General features: G+C 36.6%; 1 protein-coding gene across 1 annotated transcript in view; it reads right to left on the bottom strand.

The window, feature by feature from the left end:
* The window catches only part of LOC139728561 (integrin beta-1-like), a 92,608-nt gene that overhangs the window by 29,463 nt on the left and 44,167 nt on the right, over window positions 1–18,978 (bottom strand). The window contains exons 7-14 of the mRNA XM_071639498.1: window positions 18,321–18,417; window positions 14,238–14,322; window positions 9,171–9,257; window positions 7,589–7,672; window positions 6,302–6,382; window positions 5,641–5,736; window positions 4,407–4,496; window positions 2,119–2,306 (exon numbers count right to left, since the gene is read on the bottom strand). Of these exons, the coding sequence (XP_071495599.1) occupies window positions 2,119–2,306; window positions 4,407–4,496; window positions 5,641–5,736; window positions 6,302–6,382; window positions 7,589–7,672; window positions 9,171–9,257; window positions 14,238–14,322; window positions 18,321–18,417 (808 nt within the window). The remainder of the gene's footprint in view (window positions 1–2,118; window positions 2,307–4,406; window positions 4,497–5,640; window positions 5,737–6,301; window positions 6,383–7,588; window positions 7,673–9,170; window positions 9,258–14,237; window positions 14,323–18,320; window positions 18,418–18,978) is intronic.

Genomic DNA, 18,978 nt, shown 5'->3' with positions numbered 1-18,978 from the left:
TAATATGCTGCTCTTTCCTTAATATGGTGAGACATCATGTATACAATGTGAAAATAAGAAATAGAACACTGGCATGTTCACAACAATGTCCCTATTGTACAAAAATCATGATACAACTACACTTTATGGTTCATATCCTATGCATCTTTGACACAGTCATTACTGTTTCTCTTTAATACACACAAGGGAAAAACAGAGTAAACTCAATGAATGTGTCTTTCCCCTAATCTCTTTGCGTGTTATTTTGGAGACACACACTATTGGCAAAAACAAAATACCTTCTTCCTGTAAATTATCCCCCTTGTTTCACATCCCGGGATCAGTGACAAGTTCTGATGCTGGCATAACCCCCAAGTGCAATGTACACTGCATTATAGCCTACAGTCTACACAAGCCTGCACAGCTTTGGTGGCTGGGTGATGATTTTTTAGTGGATTATCTGTTGAGGTCACACTGTAACTAAACATGCTGTTTGGAATGTCTTCTCAAAGTGTTTGCTGATAAATTCACAAGTTTTGTCCTTTTCCCCGTGAAAGGGATAAAAAAAGGAGTTAAGCATATGATAGAATGCCTAATCTCTGCTGCAATTTAATGTGGTCCTCAACGATACTGTATACACCATATATTTAGCGAGTCTGATTTTTCACGAATCAGGATTTCCCAACAATTTCCGAGTGGTTAGATTCATCATTGTGGAGTTCAATAATGAACAAAGAAATGTAAGCATGCACGTCGCATTTAAGTCGGGATCAGCGTTAATATTTTTGCAGATTTGTGGAGAGCACCTGACTCGCAAAAACAAAACCTCACAAAATACATGCTGTATACAGTATTAGGCTCAACATGGCTAACTGCTATACAAAACATTTTCGTCGTGTCTACAATATGAGGCATCACTTTATTAGCAGTTTATTTTCTAAGTTGATATGTATGGACATCATAGAATGAATTTGGGGATCATGAAAACACTTCCAAAAATACAACACTGGGAAGATTGGCAGCAAATTTTCCCAGTTCTAAGTGCAGTGTGCAAATAAAATTTCAAGCAAGTTTAGGTCAGGTTCATGTGTTGACCTTTTTTTCAGATATTCTACTTTATTTGTACATTTTTCAAAACAACTAGAATTTTACTTTATTTGAACAATGAAGTCGAAAGAATTGTGTGAAGTAAGACCAACTCCACTTCAGCCCAATATTTCCGACTCCAAATAATGAAACATGGTGTGGTTACATCAATAAACATCAACAAAACAAAACCAACAGGAACTTCCGGCCTTATAGTTGTAGCTGTTTTGTTTTCTCTCGCTCATTAAAAACAATATCATAATCCTGTTATACACTTGTATGTATACAGAGTGCACACAATGGATGTAAATAACATTGAAATTAAAGGTATCCAAAAAAGCAAAAGAATACATCATGATATTCTCAGAGCCCCCCCCCCCCCACCTTGACCCTCTACACCAGGATACTTCCCCCAAGCACTTCTGTAACTTTACACCATTTTTCCAATCAAACCTCAAGTGAGTCATGTATTTGATCAACGGAAAAGCAAACAAAAAACTGTGCTTGATCCTGCACCACAGAGTGATACAAAAACAAATTAAAGGGGCACTTGCACTCAAGATTTGTTTGGTCTGTGGTTTCATAAAGCTAGGCATAAACACATTCAGATTAAGTTAATACCGGTACACTATATGCAATGTCTATCCAGAGGTGAGAACTGAATGGCACAAAATTGAGATTTACAGAAAAAAATACTTGTCATGTTGCCCTATCATCAAACTGCTTGCCAACCTGCACATAATCAAGGGGGAGGGGTAGGGTGGAGAAAGATCTACATGACATAGGGGTTTGATTTATTATTTTTTTCTTCTTCTTGACCCTGGCATATTTTGTAAAGTGTACACAAGAAGCTATCATTGAACATAAACTTCCTTTTTGTTGGAGCTCTGTAAAACAGGGCATGCACCATCACGCTGGTGCCCTACTATAATTTTTCTATTGGTCCACATTGCACTTTGATATACAGGTACTGTAAAAGTGGAAATTTTCGCGCATTTCGCGCAACCAGAAGCTAGCGCCAAAATATCCACTTTTACAGTACTCTGAACTTACTGTTGGAACTTGTTAGCTGGACAGCCTGTGGCCGTGATGGTCATCGTGAAGTTGACCGTGTCACCCAGCTTCAGGCTCTCGCACACTTGCGACCCCTGCTTGACCACTCCGCCCGGACAGTGGGCGACGTAGTGGATGGTGATGTTCTCCGGCGCGTCGTCCACCACCTCGACACGTGACGTGATTTTCTGCAGGTGAATTGTGATACTCGGAGCATCAAAACCTGCCCTAACTCATGCTGTCCTCTTCTCTTCATTAGGTGTATCCCCTGCTGTGCTTTATTTGACAATTAGTATACAATGTCTGGAAACTGACTGTAATAAAATATGGATAATGTGATCATTCTCTCTCATTCTATTGTACTGGCCTGTATTTAAGACTGTTGTAGTAACTCACTGACTGGTATTGCTGGCCATTAAGAACACTATTTTCGAGGAGGAATTATCAGACTGGAAACAAAAGAACTATTATAAGTCATTAATGGGGGCTTTGAAGGACACATGGAGTTTACAGTGTAGTTTCAATACTACCACCACTACAGTGTATGAGGAGTTACGTTCTGCTTTCCAAAGCCGACAATGCCCATACCAAAATATCCAATGAAACAAAATGACATACACATGACCCAAAACGTGAGTGAACAGATAAACAATGAACAATGATCGCTTTGTCAATGAGCATTTATGTTCACCGCAGAGTCTTATTAATAAGTCATCACCACTTCTTTGTTTCAATATGCTCCATTTCAAATAAACTGGCATCTACATAGTGATTCAAAGTGCAATACATTCTGGCCAGTCTGTCATGGTATCTTCAGAGAACCAACTTTGTGAGTTCCTTTGATACTACAATGGTGCACACTGTGTATAGGAAAAAGTACTCTTTCCTCCCTTAGCCCTTCATCTTCCTTCTCCTGTAACAAGCCCTTATCATATGACCTTTGATACAAGTTCACGGACACCATCAAGCCACTTGAAACAGTTACACCACATCCGCCCTAAGCATCTCACACTCCCAAATGATCTGAGTTTATTGGATTTCATGACTGGATACCGGTATGTTTCTCAACTGGTGTCCTCAGTAACTCTTTCCAATGACAAATGCATTGTATTCATCCAACGCTAGTAATGTACTATTCAATCTGGTATTATGAACATCACAGAGAATTGCCCCATTATAATCACTATTCAAGAGTTCTTTAACCTTTCATATGTCCATGCAAGGACATGCGTGTCACATGTCCTCGCAAGGTTTACTTCAGTTGCATCTGATTTATCTCCAAGGTTGCCTTGTCTTGAATGCAATACAATCTTGATTGCCTGTTTAGTACCCTATTGAAGGCCAAGGCTTACAATCTGAAAAAGGGGACTACTTAATGTCTATTCACTGACTGTTCTTTTGTTGACAATTAGCAAACAATGCAATTCAGCTGTGTCCCATAGGCAAATAAAATCCATCAAGGGCTAAAGTCATAATTTTCTCTGTAAAAATGAAGCATAAACCTTGCCTGATGAATATTACAAAACACTATTGCATCGTGAATATCTTGAAATGAGGTCTCACTGCCTAACGAGCCAAGTATGATTTTTTTTTTCTTTCCCTGCACAGCTGTTCACTTGGCAACAGTTACAACTTTTGGCAAGAATGCAAACACAATACACACCCAGTGTATTGTTTTCTCTTGTCATATTGCATATTACACAAAAGCACAAACATGGCTACAAATCTGCACTTCCTGGTCTTTCACTGGTAGTGGGTAAAGAGGAATAGGCTGTGTTTTACGTAGACCAGACAATGGCTAGAGTTTTGGTCGTGTTTCATGTGCTTATTTGATTTGACAAGACATGGTACTTAAAGTGTAGCTAGTGTATGTTACTGTCCATACACTTGGTAAGTCCTTTATGTCATCAGCCAAATTGTTACTATCTCGCCATGCCTTTAATTTAAAGGGAATAAATAGTCCAGACATGTATACTACAAAAACAAAACAAAACAAAACCCCCTTGCAATAGCAAACTTTCTAATTTGTTCTTAAAAATGATGAAACCTGAATGAAATGAAGAGAAAGACTCAGGATCCTAGATACATGTTAATCTCTCATAGTCAATGACAAGGCTTATCATTCATTTCCATTTAAAAAGATATTCATTTATTCATTTATTTATTTTTAAGTGAACCATCAATGTTAAATTTCACCAACAATAGCAAAGATGTTATCAACATACTTCTGTTACAAGTGAGGAACAAAGCACAACTGAACTAAAATTAAACTCATGTAGCAAACTTACATTGTAATTATCTTTTACAAGTTCCACAATGTTCTTCGAGTCTATGGCGAGAATGCCGGCTGTAGCCCCCTCGATGTATTGAGTCAGATTCTAAATAGAAAGGAACAGAAGGAAATCAGTCTGTACAAAGTACACAAGGAAAAGAAACCCTACCTGGTGTGCCGCAGTAACATTCTGGCAATTAGCAATGTCAAGGCACTTGGGTTACAGGACATGAGTCATAGAAAAACAAGAAATATGTATCACTGATATTTAAAGTACTATTTCAGATACACCATGTACAAGTTTACTTCAATAGATATAGAGCAAAATCGAATGGACAGAACTATGAAGTTCTATCTAAACTGGACATAAGATATGATATAGTTATGGAATTTTGAAGTTTGACAAGTTTTCTTTCTTTTTTTCACAACATAAACACAGAGGGGAAGAGTTGCTGGTGTCATGATCATCCCTTTCAAAATCTACCTTTGATGTGTATGCAAAAATATCACTAAAACAGTTATGGAATTTTAAGTTTTTCAAGTTTTCTACCTTTTTTTCACCACATAAACACACAAAGGGTTAAGAGTTGCTGGTGTCATCTCTTTCAAAATCACCCTTTAATATGGACACACACACAAAAAACAAAATCACTGAAATTATGTTTTCTGGTCTATAATTTTGCTACTGAAACCAGTTTTTCATCTGGAAAAAAAAGTCATTGTAGCTCAGTTACTTCAAGACCATGATGTGTAGGACACATCCTATTTTCATTCATTTCATGTAATAACAGAAAAGGTTATTAGGTGAAGATATTGTGTGCAGTTTAATGGGACATCTGTGAAGTGATGACATCGTCCACTTTGGCCACTTTGAGTACAAGTGTTCGGTTGCTCTAAATATTGCTGATTTGTACAAACATGGAACACTTTCAATTTCCATTTACTTCTTTAACCCACTGATGAACTGATTTTGCTCTAACACATGTTTCCTATAGACACCTGTCCCCGTATACTTGGGACTAGTCTTACTGGTTTAATGGAGGTCCAATATTGATGAAACCTGAAACACACAGTTTGTCTTTGTTTACTCTCATCAATACGGCAAACTTTGAAAATTGCCTGGAATTGTACTTTTCAAGTGTTACGACATTGAGGTATGTGAACACTGTTAATCTATCCCATGTCAACATTCCAGATATCAATCTATGAGAAACCAGTGTAGGAGGGCTGAGCCTGAACATTCTACTAACATTGTAGACGGCGTACTCCTGCTCTGTGACGGCAAAGATGGGGATGATGCTGTTTTCTCTCATCTTGGCGTTCAGGTGACTGATTGATGGATAGTCCTGGGATGTTGGAGTAAAACATCACAAAAGGAGAAGAACAAAATATTGCATAAAGATACATGATTTGAGTCAGTCTGCACAGTCTCACACCATATGAATATTTGGTTTTAAGGCAATTAAAGGAATGTGAAATTGGTTGAAATGGGATGGGTACTGTTCCACCTCATTGCGATCCAGACATGCAGAATGCAAATTTGTACATGAAATTCACTGAATTATACATCAAATTATACATCAAATAAATTTTTGAATAAAAAACATAATTCTTTAAAAGCCAAACCATAACCGGAAATGTAGACGAGAAGAGACAGACAGCTCTCGTGGAATCTAACTTCAACTAATATTCATTTCCAACACAGTATGAATTATTCTCTGCAATGACACACACTTATTAATACATACTTGTTTGTTGTTGTTTACTATCCAAGATTCAACCAATCAAATAACTCAGAGTTTTTCTCCTTTATAGCATTTTGTCTGGTAAAATGTAGGATATCAAGAGTAAATAAAGTTGCCCACGGTTCAGGCTTACACTCCGGGGAGGGGTGTAAAGGGGAAGACTTACTAGATAATGTGACATGGTGTAGTTCTGGGAGATGGGGTCCAGATGACACTGTCCATCATTTGGGGTGATGATTCCTCCAAGCTGAATGTTAAGATATAAGAACAGCTCCATAAGCTTCTTACACCTTTTGTAAAAGTTAACTCTTAGATCCTACCTAGTGTCCAAAATGGGTGTAATCTGTACATTACATTTGACTTTACCCTATTATGAAGAGAAATATGAAAATGAAAGTGCCACTGCATCTCGGCACAGATGCTAAAACAGATGCCGAAAAATTACTTGATTTCATTTTCTATTCAAGGCAGTATCTAATAACTTTTTAAAGACTCTTCTGCAATAGCTATCTTAGTGACAAAACTGTAGTCACACTTAAGCAAATAAATTTCTACTTGGCACTTCCCTAAATGCTTCCACAGGATGGCTACTATACTAAAACCAAAACAAGACATTGATGATCCCTGCTGACCAGGCAGTGTGTTGATCTTGTGCCAAAGTCATATCAAATTGACAAGAAATTCATATCAAATTGACAAGAAGGTCACATACTGCAAGATGGTTGAGACAAAAGAAAGATACAAAGAAAAGAAGAATCAGCAAACTTTCCGTGCACATGTTTTCATTGGAGCTTCATTGGTGCACTACATAGTTTTTTGTTGGATGGGTGTGGTCCAACATAAAACCATTTCAAGTTTGGTCAAACTTCCATCACTACACTGCCAGAAAGCACACACTGAACCACTGACTACCAATATCACTTCTATTTTGTGTCACCCTGTTTTCAGTATACTGGCAGCTCCTGAAGTTTACTGCATATAACATATCGGAGAAGTATTAGCTACAGGTGGATCTGGTTAGATTAATTAAAATCGACACAAATTCAGGAAAAAATACCGGTAACTAGGTGAAACAAAAATACTGAGTTTATTTTTTTTATGTGTTAACAATATTAGGATCAGTTATAAGTTAAGCAATTTAGAAGCTTTTTACAAATCTGAAATAGAAATAAACAATGGTACATGAAGAAAGTGGGGCTAAACGGAAAGAGAAGTTTCAATTATAACTTACAAAATACTAGCTGTTAATGATAAAATATTACACTAAAAAGATACAACATCAAACAACAGAACATATGGCTGTATAGATTTGATGGGCTAAGACGGTGTGTTTCTCATCGGTACAAAACAAATTGCCCCTGGAGTCTCTTCAGGAAACATTTTATTTTTCAGTTTTCCATTCTGTATTGTCAAAGTATGGAAACTCTGAGATCCGATCACTCAGACCACTTACCTTTCCATCACCAGCGTAGTGGAATGACGAGTCAGTCGTGTAGATCACCAGATGTCTAGCATTAGCTCTCCAACCGATGTCATTCTACCAGAGACAGATGTAAAGACAGCACATCAACACCTTCGCATTTTAGATCTGATTTTGACGAAACCTCTTTCCTCTCAAAACATCACTTGTTAGTTAAGTGTGTGTCTAAAAGCATGGCAATGAGGCAGTACATCACTTTTCATGCAGTGAAATGTCAAATCAAATTCTGTCTCTGTTTTTTTTCTTATGAATTGGATGAAAACATATAAGTAATCAATTGCACAGTGCAAATTTAGGAAATTGCAAATATATCTTTGAGCAGCTCAGTGTGAAACTTTAATTGCACAAAAATAAAGATGTTTTGAAAATATTGCATTCATCAAATCCACCTTGAATATAGTGAGGATCTGCACTCTCGACAGTCTTTATGTTTCTTGACATACAGAAACATCATGGTTGAAATGTTGCAAGTAATTGTGTGTGGTTTGACGGGAGAGTTCTAATGATTTGCCATGGATGAGATGAAAGTAAAACTGTGAGCAAAGGTTACACATTAATGAACCATAAAACTCACAGAGACTGCAGAGAGTATCTACAATGTGTGCAAAGCTATTTCTGTGAGAACAGCTCAATAAGCTACAGTATGTTGAATGATTTGAAGGATGTGGGTTGTAAAACACACACACAAAACATCATGATTTACAATACTAGAGTCCAAATGCATACACAATGACAACAGTAATCATTCTTTTCCTGTACACTAGATTGGTATATAATATGATGATGTCTAATCTACCATTAGCCATTCTGAGTCCATGACATCTACTGTAAAACGAAGAATGTTGGCGAGCATTTTAATGTCTTGAATTCTGCAAGCACCAAGATTTGTGAAATTAAAATTCATAGAATTAAAATTCATACAAATTTTCTTGTGTACACTATATGCAAAGAACGCCTGTGGCAATTGGCAAAAATTTCATGCCACAAAAAAGGCCGTTGGCTACAATTCGCAAAAAATTTTGTGCCACGATCATGTTTTACAGTATGTGGGACTGGCAGAAAGTGGAAGATAAAAGAGGTCTAGTGCAGTTAATGTCCTTTTGGGAGTTCTTTGTTTAGATCATCAAAGCTAGCTGGATGCGGATCAGCCCAAACGACTGTGTTCATATTATCCTGAGAAGTCTACATGACTTTTGAGGCTGCTCATTCTACAACGACATAATGTTTGCTGTGATACCCACATAGCTAGCACTTGTGATCTGAGGAGCTAGTGATGTATGTGTGGGTGGATGGAGGGGGGGGGGGGGGTCCTCATATGAAGAAACACATGGTGCACAGTAGGAGTGAAGGATATTCAGTGACCTTTTGACCCCACACAGCCACACAAGTTGTGAAATGCCTTCATGTACTCTACAAAGATGTTCACAATGTTACTGTTTGAAAATTGTGCGAGATTTTGATCCAGTCATGTTTATATAATCAGGTTTTTATGACTTTATACTCATCTTTTTTGCATCAATGACGTGAAAGGGGGTACTTGAGATGTCATTCTTACCTGACACACGGTGATCTGCATGAGGGCATCCATGCCCCCTTCTGGGGCATCCAGGTTTCCTGATGGTCTCTGTTGCATCACAGTTTGCTGGAAAGACACACAACGAATCAAGCACAGATAAAAAAGAGAGAGTTTAAAGGGCACTTCAGATATCAAGAGAAAGTTTTTAAAGGATACCTGTCTAAAGTGGAAAGATTCCTGGTTGAGTGCAATTGGGCCACAGGTAACATTCAACCTCTGAAATAACAACGTTAATAGTCAAATGTTTGAGAATGTTGAGAATGACAAAAGAATACACACTTAATCGTCTATCCAGGAGTACTCGGCTGAATGAGTAAGTATTAACAGCTTCAAAGCTGGTAATAATTTCTTTCAAGTTTATGCAATCTACCAAAACAAAACCACCACACACACACACACACACACACACATACACACACACACACACACATACACACACACACACACACACACACACACACATACACATTAAGTGCACACAGGGACGAATGCACTTGTTGGGAAAGTTGAAGCATTTGAAGCTCAGGTTATTATTGCCCCTTTAAAATGGCCATAAATATACCTTTAAACACATCTGGTGATGGACACATACAAGGTAAATTTCATATTTTATAACTGAAGTGGCCCTGACATTCTTGTCAATGCCCTTTTGCTTAATATCATCACTGCTACTGTACATACATGGACACTACCATCATTACCACACAAATTCATTCTTCCATTGATGGTGCTGCTCTGGCTAAGGCAACAAATGCACTTTGCACGACCTTTCCACCGTGACTACCAGTAACACCTGTTCAGTCTTCAAGTATCATTTATACCATGGGTGAAAACCTAAATAAAACCATGTGAATGGAACCCTGACCCAATTCTCCCCCCCCCCCCCCCCCCTAATATCTACCAGTTGGCACATGACAACACAGAATGTATTCTAGACTATCATACAATTCACCTCAGTAGCTGCTAGGTACACGTATGCACTGTATGCCCCCATCATTCTTATGTAGGAGAGTTTCAAGTCATACCAGGATATTTGCATTTTGCCCTGGTTTTCCTCAATGAGGTTGTCTCATGGGTATTAAACAAAGCAGGGAAAGTATTCACCATATTGTTACAGGTAAAATCATAATTCTCAGCAGGGCTCAAAATGTATTTTTTACCATTTGACATTTCCTTGCAATACATCAAAGGAGTCTACCAAGGAAGTTATCTGGCTGACATGATTTATGCCATGATAATGAGAGTTGTTCTAGAATATAAGAATATTGAAATTAAAAGTGTAAAAAAAGTTTTGACTGTAAAACAAAATCACAATTCATGAAGTGCCCTCCATATTCAGTAATAGGTAGGTCGTTCGATCGATTATGTATTGTGCTGTAGCATTATGCAGCACATAATTTTGTATTTCACAAGTTGCATGCAATTTACTCTCACACAGGAAGACTGATAGATACTACCTGCTATGGCCTGATTTGTAATCTATTACAAAACATAACATAGCAACGGTGACTGGATATGCTCAGGGATTGCAATACTGTTGGAATACCTTTTGGACTAATATTTCACATTTTCGTCGTTACACAACTGAAATTGTGTTGTCACAGTGTCGTTCACACATTTCTTCTGCATACATGTATCATTGTACATGTATGTGTCCATTGAAAAACAAAATTCAATAGTTTTTGCAGGTATATAGGCCTATTATATGGATGCTGTGTTTCACCTTTAACTGAACTCTTGTATGCATGGTAATAAATCACAACTTCAAAGCTTTCAATTGGTGGATGACTGATATTACAAATGGCAATGCCTTGGTGTTAGACAAGGAAAATTGTCAAAAAGCAGTGCTTTGTTTCCTTCATGGATATCTCAAAGAGATTTAAGTTTGATATCTATCAAAAAAAAAAATCTATATCACATATAATACATGTCATGTACAAAATCACATCAGCGAACACCAGGGCTTACATTCATAAAACAGATAACTTTGTTCATACCGTACTATCACTTTAATACACATACCACTTTGTAATTGTAATTTATTCTATACTAATCTTTAGCAAGTGTGCCCTCACAGATTTATGGGGGAAAAAAGTGATGACAACATAGCACATTCGTACATTTTCACAAGAACAGATCTGTTGACTAAAGGATGTGGTGTTTACAACCACTTTCTTTTGGGCGCCTGAAGCTGACATGTAAAATCAGATCTATCTTTCAAAAGCACTTTTGGAGAAGAAATGAACCAAAGAGCTAGTTAAAGGACAAGTTCACCTTCATATACATGTGGATTGAGTGAATGCAGCAATATTAGTAGAACAGTAAAAGTTTGGGGAAAATCCAACAATCCATTCAAAAGTTATGAATTTTTAAAGTATCTGTGCAATCACTGCTGGAGGAGAAGACTACTACAGTGTATGATGTCACATGCGTACAACAATATAAGGAAAATAAAAAGAGAATTTCACAAAACTTGACTTTTTGAATAAAGTGCACATTTCTTCGACATGTTACTGACTTATGTTAGGGGTAATATTATTTCCCCTGACATCTGAAAGAGAGAAGTCGAGTGTTCTTTTATTATGTGAGAAAAGTGAGAATATCTTGAATTTTCTTTGTTCTTTCTTTATATAGTTGTACTCATATGACATCACAAACTACAGTAGTCTTCTCATCCAGCTGTGACTGAGCAGAAACTTAAAAAATTCATAACTTTTGAAGGGATTGTCCGATTTTCTCAAACTCTCATTGATGTGTTCTACTAATATTGCTGCATTCACTCAACCCACATGTCTATGAAGGTGAACTTGTCCTTTAATACAAGACTGCTACACTGTTATCCATCACATCACATACTGTAGCTCTGTTCATGCACAAGATAAACAAAGGAGTTTTCACTTGGTGTTGCATAGATGAAAGTGAAAGCTGAAGGATGAGTATTGTTTTGGAATATTACCAGACAAAATATTCTAACCTTTCGCTTTTTCTTTAAATAGCATCATATGAGTAAAAGAAATGAAAGAAGAAGATGAAGAAGAAGACGACATTTCATTTCTGGTAAGAAGCCAAAGTTTTTCGTTTTCTTTTATTTACGTCCTGAAATACACTTGAGCAGTAAAATTGTGGAAATATTTTTCAATGGAACAAAAATTTATAGATATCACATGCAAATCCCATTTTTTTATCTGTGCTCAGTGCTCTCTAGCATGTATGGTACTTTCATAGCAAAGACTGTGTGATTCTATTTCTATAATGCTGGTCTATGGGATCTAAACAATCAAGAACTATCAAAGACTTTTAAAATCAAATAATTACCACATTGTGAAACCAATTTGTTGGGTGACAGGAATTTCTAGATATTAAAGTGAATGAAATTTTGCTAATATCTCATACATCAAACAATATGAATGACCTGATTTGCTGTTTAATATAGGCTCAATTGTATAGATATTGCCTTGTAGAGGTATAATATGCTTTGTATCACTTGACATCCCACAGTAATTATCTTTCCCCCTTGGGGCAATATTTTCCCTCAGTGCTGTGTGCCTTGGGGACTGCCAAGTTATTTATTTATTTATTTATTTTAATACACAATTGACATAGCAATATTTGTTATGGTCTACATAAATATCACATAAATCATTTCATTCTAGCCAAGAGATAGCTAGTCAAATTCTGGAGTTATGATACATGAGATGACATCACAACAATTTTGATCCTCATTGCAGAAGTCACATGACTGCATATGATCAATCACAAACCAGTATCTATGTGACCGTTTAAGTGTAAAACCACAAATTTTTGGATGAATGAAACTTTTGCGAAAGTGAAATGCACTAGAAAGTGTTTGTCTACACAATGCCTTGACCAATGCCATTGGCAATTTGCGAAAGTTTCATGCTGCGAAAAAGGATGTCAGCTCAATTCATGAAAGTTTCATGCGACAAATGTTTCTGTTTTTTTCCATATTGCTATCACTTCTCTGGTGGAGCAGTGGGTGAATTGTTTTCTCCTAAGCCCTTATGGGCACTACATGTAGCATACAACTTCCAACCCCCTCCCCCCTCCCCCCAACAGGCTGATCTTACCTACCCAGGAAGCAACCTCTTTAAACAAGCACCACCACTAAATAATTTACAAATCATCATTAGGTCTCACTTTGGCAGGAATACATGCTATTTCTACCCCATAATTTACTGACCACTTCTACACAATACACATTAATTTCAGCCACTTTTACCAACTTCCTCTTACTTCAGCCTGCCCTGTGTGACCTCTGTCAAAGTGGTAGTTCTTCAAGAAATTAAACATATTATGTAGAAATCACTCTGAAAAGAAACACTGAAGTGACAATGATGAGGGTAATATCACGCATATTGACTGTACACAAAAATGGAAGCATTACATGTAGTAGCACTCACAAGAACTGCATGAAGCATAGGGAATCGACATTGACTGAGCTTTATACATTTTTGTACATAGCTGCACCTTCATTAAACACACACATACACACACACACACACACACACACACACACACATCCTTCATATGAAAAATTGTGAACTTCATATATCACTTATTACACGTGTCTCATGCCATGTGAGAACAATTATCATATCTATTTCCGCCATCATTTATGCCAGTAAAATGTTATTATGACACGCAAAAGGGACAGCATATCTGACAGGAAGGGTATGGGGAAAAGTCTGAGCACTTTTCTCTCTCCAATAAGCATTTTGTAACTGTACTGAGTGGCAAATGTCTAAAACATTTCGGTAAATGCTTTTGAGTGAATGTATACGTATGTGCATGTGTACATGTGTGTGTGTCATTATATTTATATCAACAGTGCATGAATCAACCATACTGGAAATTTTTTGTACAATGTTATCCAAAATGATTCTCTCCCCCCTCCCCCCCCCCTCCCCCCCCAACCAAGTGTTTCTCTCATCGCTCTATTATATGGGGGTATTAAGAAAGACAGCCCCTGGAATCATGTCAAAAGGATGAGATTTTGGATGAAAACAGTCACAAATTCTTCCTTACCGAAAACAGGTCAGTGTTTCCGTTGAGGGGCAGGACATTCTTAAATCCATACGGAGCTTCACAGCCAGTGCAAGGGGCCACCAGTCTGCAATAAAGAAGAACAGATGACTGTCTGAACAAAATTGATTTCTTTTTGTTGAAAGATCCAATAAAAGCTACCACATGACTCTACAATGTATGGATCATGTGTCACATTACCAGCATATGACCCTAAAATGTAGCTGTATGCTGAGATGGGCTACACACTTGATGCTACGTGACCTGGACCTGTAGTTCTTGATAAGATGTATTCCCATATGGCACAATGGGCTGGGTTCCAGAAACCACTTTTTGTGTGGTTTAGTGGCATATCCTCTTCTTCAATATACATTCTTATCATAATGTCCATGAATAATGGAACAAACAATGGCTGTGCTGTCATGTGGAATACGAAAGAGACATAAAGCACAGACAACTACAAAAAAAAAAGACTTGTGTCATAATTCCACAGTCAACAATAAAGCAGAGAGATATTACACAGCAATATCTTCATAAATAATGGGTGTTTACATCACAAGTTCAGCATTATATTCAACAATTATAGATATATATAACAACAATAACAACAATGAAACTTGTCTACCTACATGAACATGAAAAAGTGCTACAAGCGATCCAAAGCATGTGCTCCTATAACCACTTCATTAAATTTGTGCTGTTCGTTGGTTCATAAAAGTTTAAAAAGAAAATAAAACATTTTATTTGAGCTTTCTGTTGACACAATGTACATAATTGTGTTGTTGTCGTTGTTTTTTGCCTTATACCTCTGTAATCTGCTTTCTGATTTTGAGCAGAAGTAACAAATTCAAACCACTTTCTTCCAATCTTTCTCGAATATGAAATATGAAGTGAAAACAGAGAAGTCCATTAAATGGTGTCAAAATGGATTGCTTGATTATTGCCAGTCACCTGAGGTAAAAAAGGGGTCAGCATTAAATTTGAAAGCACTAATTACACTGAATATCACCGGATGAACATTTAAGCCAAACAAAGTGCCAGAATACTGCCCTTAAAAAGGTACTGTGTACTATTGGGAGCAGTGATTTAAAAAATGTTCGAGTTAACACATCTGATGCATATTTTATGGTCAGTTCTATCACAAAACAGCCTACCATATGAAAATTTTGCAATAAAGCCAAAAATACAAGGAGGTATCACTATTTTCCTCTCTAACACATAACTGTAGATGGCTTATTCTAGAAACAATATTATTAGAATTATTGTTAACATTTGGTACATTGTATATGTATAGTTTGTATATTAACATTGATAATAATGATTGATATTTTCACATTGGTTATTTCTATTCCTAACTCACATTTTAAAAATATTTTGAAGCGCTAAAGCTAGACTTTTATCTAATCTGCAAATGGTAATTAATACATTTAAACTTTTCTCCTGTTTCTTTAAACACTCTCTCTTCTTTCTTTCTAACACTCAGCCCCTTGTCACTCTTTTCAGTCTTTTCTTGACTAATTCCTACATTACTCTTCCATCTGCACATTCTACTTTTCTTTATATAGTGTTTATCTAAATCTTCCGTCTCAAGTATTTCAGATCCAGTATTCACTCTAAGCTTTCTAACCCCCCCCCCCCCACCCCATTCCAATCTCTAGACCGGATACCCACACTTAACATTTGCGTCAATTTCCTCATTGCTCTTCACAGAGCCACATATGGTTTATCCTCTCATTTGAGCACACACATTTGGAAGGGGAGATAAAAAAATTGGGAAGCTATCCCCGTAAGAACACTTTCAAGAAAGAAAGATTTAAATGGAAGGTGATAAACAAAGAGAGACAACATACATTAACTTTTAAAACAAGCAGAAATAGGTCAACCCCTTTCTCACAGATACTGCAAAACTATGACTTGCCTGTCTTCAAGTTATTTTGATTCAATAAACTGTAGTTTACGTCTTTAGAGACTGCGAGCCAACGCCTGTTTGAGAAGGAAAGTGATCTACAGGTATGGAAGACAAGCTCCCACACGTTTCAAAGCACTTATTGCCGGTTTGGCAGATGTCCCATAATAAACCATATCAATATCCACGGTTTATATAACAGGAAGGCAAAACATTTGATACTTAATTAAGCCCTGCACAACTGGAGGCTTCTCACAGCTTCAAACTTTACTCTCAGAAAAACTTAAGGAAAAAGTTTCACTCAGCTTTCTATGGTTTTAATAGTGAAATTGACTGTGCATTTGTGGATACTTGGAACAGACATACAGGCCATTCTGTGAGCTTTTTGAATATAATGACATCTCAACATTGTAAATAAAACCAATCATGCAATTAAATGTCATATCTTATTAATCAAATCTGAACTCTTGTCACACTGAAACAATGGGATGCAAACGTGATTCAAATCACACAGGAAATCACTCATACATCTTTGCAATCAAAATCTTTTGGGATTTTCTTGTAACTGAAATCATACTAATTATATTCTTCACAAGAAATTTTAAGATAAATTTTTGGCAGAAACTGGGTGAGCTTTTGTGAGAATGCTGCACTGCTACCCATCACTATACTGCCTGATTTCTTAAATCATGATTTGATGAAGAAAACAAAAATAAACGTTTTTTCTGTATCACATGAAATGATCAAAAGTAAGTACTAGTATTGCTCTCAGATTGTAATATACACTCAGCGAAAAAAAGAAAGTAAACACTTTTTCGAGGTCATATTTTCCATAGAAGATTTCTATGAAAATCAATGTATTACATACCATATCAAAGGGAATTTAATTGGCAATTAACCTAATAGGTTGATTAAAAAGAAAACTTTATGCAAGAGTGAGCACATTCGTTTTTGTTCTCCAAGGCACAAAATTAAAATTTGCAAAAATTAACATGTTCTCTTTCATTTGTAAATGCCCTTAACCATAACACTGACAACAAAAGACCAGTCAAACACATGAGAGAAATGAATTAATTGGGAAAAATAAGTCTTTAAAATATGTCTTTATAACCTCTAAGAAAAACAAAGTGGGAAACTAAAGGGGAAAAGTAAGAATTTTCTGTCAAGTCAAACTTCAAATGACATACGGAATAATAAGCATAAAGATGATTAAATGAGCAGAATTTCTTTGTTTCTTTGAATCTAGTGATTTAAGAATCCATGTGACAATTTTAAGAACCAAACATTATTTACAATTTCCTAATTTAAAAAAAAAACTCAAATTTGTACAATTTTTGTTGATTATTACTTCTTCTCTTTATTTCATTCGAATTTTGATTTCAGATGCTTTATTTTATTCCATTATTTTCAGCCTTCATTGATCTTTTGGGCTTTAAAGATATCATAGAGATCAAAGGTTTAGTTTTTCAACTTAATTCATGTTTCTTTTTGTGTGAAATTTGTTGTTTGTTCTTATTGTTCCATGGAAGAGCACATACGCATGAATGACAACTTGTTCAGTTTTGCAATTTTTTCTTTTGTGCCCTGGAAGAGAAAAACAATGGCGTTCACTCATGCGTAGAGTTCCCCTTTATGTTGACCTACCAGGTTGATAGCCATAATATATTACCTTCAATATGGTATATAATACATTACCTTTCAGCCAAATATCCTATGAGAAATCTAAACTTGAAAAAGCGTTTACTTTCTCTTTTTGCTGAGTGTATTATAATCACACTGCAAGTACTCCAGTATCAGATTGCAAAAGGATTAGATGAAAAGAGAGATACAGAAGAACGAAAGAGGGTAGGAGGTAGTATAATATACATACTGTCAAAACTGCCTACAATGGCCGCCCAAGGAAAAGCATTATGTGGTTGTTATGGACTAAAGACAGGTGGACACAAGGTAACTTTGTATTTTTGATGCAGTAGTTATCTGCAATGACATAAGCCATAGAATGATATTGACCACCATTAAATCTAGTGGGCATTTTGCACACACTGTGGTCATCCTGTGGAAACCAAATCTGTAGTTGCTGTTCACAACACGTACAGTAAGTTGCCATTCAGGTTTGACTATGCATTCCAATTCACACATACACACACAGACAAAAATGCGTATAATCTACAATATCTTACTTTTCTGGCACTGTGCTAACATATGGCATCACAGTCTTGTCGACAAATGATCCAAACCCAAGCCTGAAGTCACTGGTGATGTTCTTCATTTCACTTGCTGACAACAACAACAAAATAGAGGGGGAGAAAAAGAAGAAGAAAGAAATAAAAACAACAACATGAAAATACAGGAAAGAAGATGTTCCAAAGGTGCAATTACACCCCATTTGTCTCGGGTTGGAGTTGAAAGACAAAGGGTAAGCCCCAAGAGAGTTTCCATGTCTGGAGATCACTCTGATCATCCATCAAATAACATCACCACAGCCCATCAGTTTTACTCGTGCGTGGGCGTTTAGAACTTTGTCACAGGACTCTGTACAGTCCCTGGCTTTATGGCCACATTTTATGAGAGCATGCTTGCATGCAATCCTTCATCTTCATTTATGTCCATTACACATAATTATTTGGGCATATGTATACACATAGTTCATATTATTTATCAATTCCCTTCCACAATAGAATGCAAAGTAATGATGATGTACATAACATAAACACTAAGATATAGCATTACACAGGTCTGCACAGTAACAGCTGCAATAAAAATTCCACCATCATTCCATAGTGTTTGCCCACAGGAAGAGACAATAAAATGGATACATACATATTGCATGTGTATATG

This window comes from Diadema antillarum, unplaced genomic scaffold (assembly GCF_040938485.1).
Source record: "Diadema antillarum isolate AM-2024a unplaced genomic scaffold, OU_Dant_1.0 seq00000183_RagTag, whole genome shotgun sequence".
Taxonomy (NCBI): domain Eukaryota; kingdom Metazoa; phylum Echinodermata; class Echinoidea; order Diadematoida; family Diadematidae; genus Diadema; species Diadema antillarum.
This window is presented reverse-complemented; position numbering and strand designations above follow the sequence as displayed.